The sequence below is a fragment of the Xiphias gladius genome, chromosome 7 (assembly GCF_016859285.1).
Source record: "Xiphias gladius isolate SHS-SW01 ecotype Sanya breed wild chromosome 7, ASM1685928v1, whole genome shotgun sequence".
In the NCBI taxonomy this organism is placed as follows: domain Eukaryota; kingdom Metazoa; phylum Chordata; class Actinopteri; order Istiophoriformes; family Xiphiidae; genus Xiphias; species Xiphias gladius.
The window spans coordinates 4,922,106-4,932,667 of NC_053406.1; the positions used below are offsets into that span (position 1 = coordinate 4,922,106).

At 41.8% G+C, this 10,562-nt stretch overlaps 1 protein-coding gene across 1 annotated transcript; it reads right to left on the reverse strand.

Annotated features, from left to right (window-relative positions):
* Positions 1-308: 308 nt before the first annotated feature.
* Positions 309-8,197, reverse strand: zgc:165508 (uncharacterized protein LOC100101652 homolog). The gene is made up of 4 exons (XM_040131499.1): positions 8,113-8,197; positions 7,786-7,968; positions 2,678-2,809; positions 309-1,031 (listed from the first exon to the last, which is right to left on the reverse strand). Exons 1-4 carry the CDS (start codon positions 8,180-8,182, stop codon positions 376-378), a joined length of 1,041 nt encoding a protein of 346 aa, XP_039987433.1. The 5' UTR covers positions 8,183-8,197; the 3' UTR covers positions 309-375.
* Between the last annotated feature and the right edge of the window lie 2,365 nt (positions 8,198-10,562).

The window sequence follows — 10,562 nt, forward strand, 5'->3', positions numbered from 1 at the left end:
TTTTTGGAGTCACTTTCACAGGTAGGGACGGAGCCGAAAACTGCGAGCGTCATACCCACGATTAAGTCGTTGGACTGCTGTCACAAGTCCAATACTCCTGTTCTCACGCTGATAAAAAAGATTGTTTGGACGCCTTCAAAGAAAATAGACTTGATACATCAAAGGGCGACAAAGCAGTTACGAGGGGGAGAGGAGTTGAAATGCTGCAAGTAAGGCAAAGACGGATGATTTACATTTTAGTCTGAGGAGAAACAAAACACATGCGCAGAGGTTCAAACTTTTCAGACGCCATGGAAGAGCAGGGCAAGTTGATGCAGAAAAGAAAACCTTCCAAAGAGCCCGGAGGGATGAAACGCTGGAGTGACAAGAGAGGAGTCATTGGTTGTTTGGCTCTCCTGCCTTCTCCTCCTCCTCCTCCTCCTCTTCATCCTCCTCATCCAGTGACACCACTCCAGAGGAGGCCACGTCAGAGACCCTCCTGCGTGGGTCGTAGTCGGGCGGGTACTCCACCCCATTTCCCTCTGCCTCCACCTGGCACATGGTGCTCTCATAGTCCTTGCAGGGGGTGTCGTCATCCTCACCTGGTGACAGGTAAGTCTCAGAGTAAGACGTGGAGTAGCAAGGAGAGTCCTGACTCCCACAGGGCATGATACCCCGCCCTCCTCCACCCAGGCTGTGGAAGACACAGTCCCCCCCACCCGGCCCGCTCTGCCCAGCCCTTTGAAGTCGGGCCAAAAGCTCCTCCCCTCCCTGCAGTGCCGATAGGATCTTTGCGGCAAGCTCGGCGGCGGTGCTATGGGAATGGATGCCGCGGTGGCCGCCCAGGTCACGCAGCAGCGGGTGGTGCTCGTCCAGGCTGCAGAGGCTGGAGCAGAGGGTATCCGGGGAGCCTGCTGTGGGGGAAGGCTCTTCGCTGCCACCTCCCTCTCCACCTCTGCCTCCACCCTCACAACAGGGCCCTCGCAGGCCAAGGTGTTGGCAAAGCTGGCTGTGGATCAGGTCCTTCAAGTAGGGAGGATATGACGGCACATCTAGAGGGAATGATACAGACTGTGAACATGAAGTCCTGAAGGAAGAAGAACAACGATAAGAGAAGAAATATGACACGAAAAACTGTCATGTTTTCTGAAGGGACACTGAGTGTGAGTGAGCATCAGATATTAGCAGGAAATATTATAGTAATTCTTACTGTGCATACAGTGTAGCCAGTATTGAAAAACTTTACTCTTCCTGTAATTATTTACACTTTAACTCATTTAAAGGTACCATGTGGACCAGAGTGACTCCCCATTGTTATCACTCAGCTGCATTTTCAGTTCTTGAATGATGATGATGAATTGAGGGTTGAGAGGTAGTGCTAGATGTTTCTTAAAAAACTGTGCCTTTATTTTCCTTTGTGTTTTCTGTTTTATTTTTTTCATTCTAATGTTTCTTTCACCCGCTGACCGCCCGCATTTAGTACATTTTTACCTGTGCCCGTACCTATGAATTAATGTTTTTACCTGTTACACATCATTTTTGCGGGTTACCCATTGGTTACCTGTGGGTACCCAACCCAGTGCAGGACTCTGCCACAGGGTACCTTTAAGAAGAATCATTTTGTTCTGTTGTTACAAAGGGAGGCCAAACTCATTAGTGTACCAGATAGAGGTGGATTAAAAAAAAAAAGTTTTCACCACCATAGGGTATGAAAAATACCAGCATTGGAAAATGATAAGAAACAAGAAAGCGATTTATAAAAATTTAAAAAAGAAAGTATATACAATATGACATTGTAAGAGAAAAAGAATTTTTGTGACATACAATGAGTAGAAAAATGCAAAAATATCAATATATTAGTAACAAATTAAACAATTTAATTACAAAAGAGCTAAGAAACCAGCTGCAAAATCAAAATGTGATGTGAGAGAGAACTGAATTATCATCTATGAGTTTGGAGAGAAAAAAAATTGTCCTGCCCATTATCAAGTTCTACATTATGTGTCCACAACCAGAAAAGTACTAAAGGACTGTCATAAATCGATGTGACAGTTAAGTGAAGATGTAGTTTTTACAGTAGTATTTACTCAGATCATGTTTCATATTGAGTTGATTAATTTCAGATAAATCAATATGGTATATGTGAAACCTCATTCACTAAATTGCCCTCGCAGAGGGTAAGAAGCCATAGATGGATAAATGAAGATACAGCAACATCACTGTGCTGAATGTTATTAGTTGCAGTACAGGTTATTGGTGGTTCAGTGTAATCAAAATGAAAGCTCTGGTATACACACCCCCCCCACACACACACGGTCAAATGTGTTGTGTATTTATAACACCCTCACACACTATTCTCAAACAAACACTGTCTCTGCAGCAAAGGAAATTATATAAAACTTGCAGGAGGGATATCAGATTGCGCCGAGGAACAAAACAAACGTTGCAAGAGGATGAAAACTAGGGCACTGGGACAATGAGAGATACAGAGAGAAAGATGGATGAGGAAGAGGTCAAGTGATGGGCTATTAAGAATGAAGGGGACAATATGAAGGAAATAAATGTGATTTAGCTTTACCATAGCTATTGTGGTGTAGAGGAACAGTTTGTGTGTGTGTGTGTGTGTGTGTGTGTGTGTGTGTGTGTGTGTGTGTGTGTGTGTGTGCGAGCGCATGTGTGTGTGTGTCTGTGTGTGTACCTGTGCTCTGTGTGGTGGGCTCGTTGGCAGGCAGAAAGTCTTCGTCATATGAGTCATCGTTGGACTCGTCGCCGTCCACAGAAGACCAGGCTCTTAGCTTAGCCTCCGCGATGGCAAACTGCTCTGCCACACCTTCAAACACACACATACACACATGATGCTGCACATGTACACGAGCAAATGCAAGATTGGCATGGTAACAAGAACACAGCGAACCATTGTGTCTCTATGTCATGTAGCTCTTTTTGTTTGGCAGGTCTTTGTGAGGCACAATATGCACAGTGTAGTATTGGAGTGGTCAGAGACAGGATTCTCATCACAGTCATTTGGCTGGTGAACTTAAGATGGCTGTTACTTAGTGTTCGATAGTGTTGTTATGCAGGTTGCATTCCTGTCGGGGCAAAGGGGACACTAAGTTTGAGGAAACACAGAGAAGATCCTATGAAAGAACAGGCAATAGCTGTATTTCCTGGAAATACCAGGAGAAATATACTTGTTACTGAATGTTTTTATACCATGAACGCCAGTGTTCGAGTCATGGCCAGCATGAACAAAAAGAGTGGATCAGTAATAAAGTGCTTGTGTGTGAAATTACCTGTAGCTTAATGGCTCACATGGTAAGTTCAGTATAATGTACATTTCCACAGCAATAATTCCATCATAAAAACAATATCATTCTCACCACCGTGCTACTAACAGAGTGTATTTTTAACAGAAATGCTATTTTCATTCGCTTTCCATTTTGACATCTTTCACTCAATATTTATCTCCTGTCAATAAAACTCAACACATTTTTAAAAAAAATTACATTTAATTTTTAAAAATCTACAAGAAGCGTTGAATTTCATCCACTGAAGCTTCTTGTCAATGAGAGAAAGAGAGAAGGCAAAGGCGGATTGAATGAAAAATCAATGAACACACATTGCCATCCTATGTGTGTGTGTGGAGAAACAGGAAAAACTAAGAATAAAAGTGGGGCTCGAAAATAAACCTGTTCTCATAGCAACTGAGGTATAGGGCCCCAGCCAGTATTAAAGAATTTTCAGTACTTAATGTTTATTTTCAAGGCTTATCTGTCCATCTGTGTATGTATGTAAAACCACTTCAACTGCTCTTTGTAGCTGACAATACCTTCTTATTGCAGCATAATCCCATAAAAAAGAGCATGTTAATGTAAATTACTAAAACCTGAATTTTCAAATCTTAGAAAAGGTGAGCAGGTTTTTAGCCGTGGTTATATTACTATAAATTAATCACTATATTTCACAAGTGACCAAATGCACACTGACATGCATGTAAAACATACATAGTGGCAAAAGAGAGGACATCATTGTCTGTGCGTTTGGCTGAGGTGACTCAGCATGTGTCAGAACCAGTAAGCCACAAGGTCCAAGTGACCAATCACCTCCAATTATCATCATCAGCTGACCAATCAGAGTCCCACTCTATTTTTCTCTTTATCTCTCTGGTTGCCCTCTTCCTCTCGATCCATCTGTTTTGTACTCCTCCCATTCATCCACTCTCTCCTTCAAGTCACGCCTTTCTTCCAATCGTCTCTCTCAATAAAATGCTCTATCGACTCACCTCATTCCTCCCATCCCCTTTTCTTTCACCGAGCAATCTTTCAGCCTTGTCCCTCACTTTTCATTTTGATTTCTATCTCTCTGACTCTCCCTCCTCAGTCTCCCCCTCTCTCTGACTCTGTCTCTGGTTATTGCTCAGTTTTTCTTGCGTTGTCTCCCACAGGGAGAGATCGATGCTCTCATTCATCTTCCACTGTAGCGGGGCCTGAACTCTCCCTCACAAACACTGGCACATCTTCCAGCAAATGCAGTCGTGTGAGCTGCTCTTAAGTTCTCCTTTGAAAGAATGTTTTAAGATTCCTTTAACTCAGGAAGAAAGAGAGTCTTCACCTGTGTACATACTTATTTATATCAGTGACCCACGTACCATACAAAGATGTCTAAAATAGGGGTAAAGAAATGGTGTACACCTACAGATATACACACTCAAATGCACGTTCTTGGTCTTCAGTATGTATGACCCTAAGATCATTCCCACTAATCTGTAGGAGGTGACCTTGTTAATGCCGACCCTAAGAATATTTTTCACAATATCATCTGATGGCAACTACAAGCTAAAGAATTTCTTTTATCAGATCTTTATTATGTGATACAAAAGTTTTAAACCTGACAGCTCTTATATTTTTCTAATAGATATGTGGTTAGAAGGAAACAGTTAGTCGTGCAGATGAACATCATCTTGTATTTACCGTATAATGCTCACTTTAAACCTGCATTAACTGTTTTTGTAGACACAACATTGACGTTCCATTACATTTTATCCAGTAGACATGGAGCAACAAATAGCATTCAGTTTGAGTTGTGTTTCTTGTCATCTGATGAATGCAAGTGTAATTTTTACTGTCCTTTTAACTCTATTTTTTAGAGGAACTGCAGAGTTGAGTGATAATTTCTGCACGTTTGTCACTATGAGTGACCCCTTTCACATCACACGTAGCCATGAGATCCATAGTTAATAAAAAATATTGACTACACCCGCTTTAAGGAAACATTATCAGTTTGATAAGGTGTCTTTGTCGAAGTTCCCCTGCACCACACTCATTGTTAGCTGTCACTTGTAACTTTTTTTCCAACATCATGGCATTTTCCCAGTTTCGCTGATGCAACAGGCTTGTTTGCTGCAGGGATAGTGTAAAGCCCGATGACTGGGACTGATCAAGCCATATACACCTCTGCTACACTGTCACTTTACAGTGCAACCAGAAGCTGGAATACCGCCGCTCTAATACATTTATACACATATGGAATTCAGCATACTTTCTTGCTCACAGACAAACACACACACACACACACACACACACACACACACACACACAGTGACATAAGCCTCTCTGTGTGTCGGTCAAGGCTGGCAGCCAGTTTCATGCAGTAAGGAGAGACACTGCAGCGTTAACTACAAAGAATACAGTATATGTGAGTGTGTGTGTGTGTGTGTGTGTGTGTGTGTGTGTGTGTGTGTGTGTGTGTGTGTGTGTGTGTGTGTGTGTGTGTGTGTGTGTGCGTGCGTGCGTGCTTGCATGTGTGTTGGCAGAAGTTAGTCTATTAATAGGACAACCCCACCTGCAATTTCAATGCTCATGATGCCCCCTAAGCTCTCACACAAACAAACACACACACACCAGCGTGTTCTACTGCAACTAGATTTTATACAAACCAAAGAATAACTTCACACATTCGTGCATGCTCACTTAATGTACTAACATGCTCGCTGACATTTACGCAGTTACTGTGGGTGTCCAGTCACCCACAGTAACACCATCAGCGGGCTACAAGGAGACAGTTGACAAAAATAAAAGGAGTCAGCACAACTGGCAGTTCCCTGATGGGGCAGGTGCACGGTGATGAGGTAAGCTGATGAGACAAGAACTATAACAAACATAATGTAGAACTTGATAATAGACAAGACAACCAGCCCCACTGTTAGTGAACTTACTATACACTAATTAAATACACCAATCAGCCACAAAATTAAAACCGGTATCTGGTTTTAATGTGTGGCTCATCGGTGTACAGCAAAAGGGTGTGCAGAGCATCAGAAAATCTCGCTAAGGATTAGACCTTGTTTTTGTGCCATTTACAACCAAGCAATGTATGACATCAATGGCCAGGTTCAAACTGTTCTAAAAAGACTATCTATAGTGCTGAAAAACTATTTAAAGAATATATGGAATGATTGATTTTAAAAATTAAAAGAATCATTTAGGGTACTTTGAACTTTGTCCTTTTAATAAATTGGCTTGTTTAAATCATCATTACAGCTGCACATAGCCAAATAATATTGAAATGGATCTTAGAGAAAAGAGAAGTCCTGTAAATAGTAAGATAAAAGCGAAGACAGAAAAAAGAAAGGAGAAAAGAGGAGGCGCAGAGGAAAATCGCTCAGTCATGGTGGCACTAGCCAGGAGCAAATCCTTACTGTGCAAATTAACCTTGAGAGTCTGCATTGCAGGGAGCGAGCAAGAGAATGGAGGGAGAGCAGGCAGGAGGGACAGGGTGAAAAAGACTGAATAAAAGAGGAGATAAAGAGACAGGCAGAGAGGAATATTAAAAGGGGGACAATGTGAATAGGAGAGAGGAGGAAATGAATACAGGGGGCAGGAGCAAATCAAAGAAGAGTAAAAAGATGAATTGAGTGAGTAAAAGATAGAGAAGACAGATGAGCTGTGGGTGAACGGTGCTTTGAGAGGAACAAACCATCTCTATGTGTGGAGGAAAAGAGTTAAGGGCAACAAAAATGGGGTTGCAAGGCTGACGTCCCGTTTAAACCTGGTATTAACGTGATTTGTATCTGGACATCTGATCTGGAAAATGTCTTTTGATTATCTTTGCATTCACACCACCTATTAATAAATATTTTTGTTGTCTCAATCCCGCCTGAAGTGTGATCACATCCCAAAATTCAAATTAGGTAGGCGGTAGGCAGTGTACTCGTCATGAAGAGTAATTACTCGGCCTGTGAACAGCTGAATAATGTTTTCTGTGGTTCATCGATGCATTTTCCATATCCAGATCATCTATGAAAAGTGCATGTTAAAGCAGCTTTAAATGGGGTAGGAATGAAAGTTTCTCCTTGCAGCCAGCATCAAAATGTTTTCCAAAGCTTTGTTAATATGATTTTACAGTCTAACACTGTATATTGTAAAAAAAAAAAAAAAAACTAGGCTTGTTTGTTTAAAGCTAAATTCTGCACATCCGTGCCTGCTGGGAAGAGTTTTTTTTAATTATCTCAGTATTTTCAACACTGTAAATGAATATTCATCTGATCCTCTTTAAATATGTTTACCTTTTTGTTACGATGGATTTTCATTTAATTTGGATCCCTTCTGTGATCTTTCACCATTAATTCACACATTTTCCGGAGCCCTCTTGCCCTAGGTGTGTGTCACCTCTTCATCGTATTTGTTGTCAACTGGCCTGTGCTCATTCAAGAAATCTCTTTCGGCTTGAACTTGGACTGTAGCAAAGGAGAGTGCTTTAATATTTATGCGATAAACAAATCCCACGAACAGACAACAGAAGTCTTACCAGCAGCGAAGCGGGCCTCCTGTTCTCCCTCAGTGAGGTCAGAATAAGAGTTGAAGTCTGATTCAAGGGCTGCTGGAGTGTCCATAGGCTTACACCAGCCTTTCCACTCTATGAGATGGGCTACTCTGCCCTGAGCCATTGCTGTAGGCTTTGTCACATGGTCCTTCACTACCTGGGAAATACCTACAAGGCAAAAATTTGGGGTTATGCTACAGCATACACATTTTCGGTATCTGCATATATACAAGCATCTCCAGTATGTACAAATGTATATGTTTGTATATGTATAAAGTGCACTCGGGAAACTGTTAAAAATGTTGCACTCACCATGCAGGGAGGATCGCGCTAATGCAGCAATCTCTTGAATGGTAAGAGCTCTTCTTGATTTTGGTAACATTTCAATGGTGTCATCAACATTCACCTGCAATGACAAGAAAAACGAGTGTGAGTCTTGGTATGGTAGCTCAGCTCAGCATAAATGTGAGCCGGCGTCTGAATACATCCTGCTGTGACTCACTGGAAATTCCAGTGTTGTCTTTTGATGGTGAAGGAACTCTGTGAACTGTGTTCAACTACTTCATTGTAGTTCAAAGCCTTGGAAATTGAAGTTTTTTCTCTTTACACACCAATCGATGTTTTAATAAGTCACAAGCTGTATGCCAACAACCCACATGTGCCTATATGTGCATGCATGCATGCATACACACATATTAAAATGTTACCAATCGTTATGACCTAACATCTGTTCAACTAACATCTCATTTGCATACTATTTTATGTAGAAGAGTAGAAACAAATATTTGAAAAGGTAACAACAGCCAGCCACTGATACCGTTGGCTGGATGTAGCCAGGTTAGCTTTAGTGGTTTGTGAAATTAGCCTGCTGGATGATTAGCAAATTAATAGTTTGTTCAGGTAACTGAGCTGACTCTTGTCAAACCACAACTCAGAGTATTTTGCTCTAACTGTGGCTGCAGACAAGAACGCACGAAAAGAAAGAGAAGTATATCTTTTGTTCCAGAATGGTTTCTGTATATCTGCACATTATCTGCACACACCCAATACCAGAGTGGACCTCTGGAGCGGTGCCAGATGTGGCTTTTAGGGTATTTTTGAAAACTTATTGAAATAAAAGTGATAAAGCTCTTTGATCAGATGGCCAGATATGTAATTTCCTTGCAGTTAACGGAAGCAGACAGCTAGAGATGGACCCCTTCGTCCCGGTCTGTCCTCCATCAAATCTGTCTGCACTGTAAAGTCAAACCACAGAGGGAGTATCAGATGTCGAGAAGTTCCTTTGTCTGCCAACTCTTTTTATAGTCTTACCTGTACTCACGTGGGGAACAGGCACGTCAACAGCAAAGGCCACATGCCAAGTTGACGTTAATGTGTTGTTACTCAATATGGGTCAACACACATGGCTGACTGAGCAATTTGACGACGGTTTTAGGCAGACAAGTATATCTCGACAGGTACAGATTGTGTCCTGTTGCGTGGTGACTGATCGCTGCCCTCCGACGCTCTAGTTTCACCTGCTTTCATTTAGAGGAACAGCACTGACCTACTTGACTCGCTAGAACAACTGAACAATTAGTAAACATAATATGTATTTGGACTGCTGAGACATTCTCAGGTTAAATCTGACTATATTTCTCTCTTTCATTAATGAGTCACCACTCAACACAGCCCACATTTGATTGCACTGAATAAGAGAACATAAGATACTGTGATGAAGTTAGCTCATCCAAGAACAAACATCCCTGACCTTGTCCTGTCAATTCCATTTAATACGAACAAAATACCAACCGAATAAAAAGCAAACAACAACAAAATTATCTGTCAGAAGGGCCCAACAAGAGCGAAGGGGGATCCCGAGCTTGTGATGGTATGGGCGGCTGCTGCGAGGTGTGATAATCCTCTCGTGCCGCAGAGCAGCTCACAGATCAGATGGAGGATAATCTGGAGGAGATGTGACATATACCCTCGAGGAGTGTTAGAATGATATATTGTTTTGATCTTTAATTAAAAATAAGATGTCAGGCAGGTAATGTTGTCCCCCCCATGCCAGAATATGTTTTATTTTGGTTGCCCAAAGAAATCCCTCCAGTTTGGTGTGGGAAGATTTTGTACAGTACATCTTCAGGGCTATCCAACTTAAAGACACCTGTCTCACTCTGCTTAAGGCCTCTAAACTTGATTTCCTTACAGGTTTTTCCAGTGGAGCATCCCATTATGATATGAATGGGACATTTCTATCCGGACAAGAAGAAAATTTGGAAAGATCCAACCCCTGCGTTTGACCATCACCGTGCCACACAACTTCAGTTAACAGCACTGCTGGCTGCCTAACCTGTTCTCCTTCATTAACCCCCCCCCCCTCACACACACACACACACACACTGAACAGCAGCAGAGCGAGCATAGAAGAAGACATGAGCAGAACCCAGAACAGACCTAGCGCTTCAATTAGTCCACTCTGCCACAGCTTTCCCATCACACACTACAACAAAATGCATTCATCATATACATATGCACATTTAAATACACAAATAATCTCAAATATGACCCTAACTTAAGACCAAGCTGATACCTAACATTATAACTCTTTAATTTAAATTTTAATAGACTTGTGTCCATAGTCAAGATATTTGGCCCTCATAAGAATAGCTGTACAAACACACAAATACACACACACCGTCAAGAGGCCGTAAATTTTCATGGTCTGGTGAACACAGACAGCGGAGACGTTGTTTTGATGCTGCTCAGGTTCACCTTTA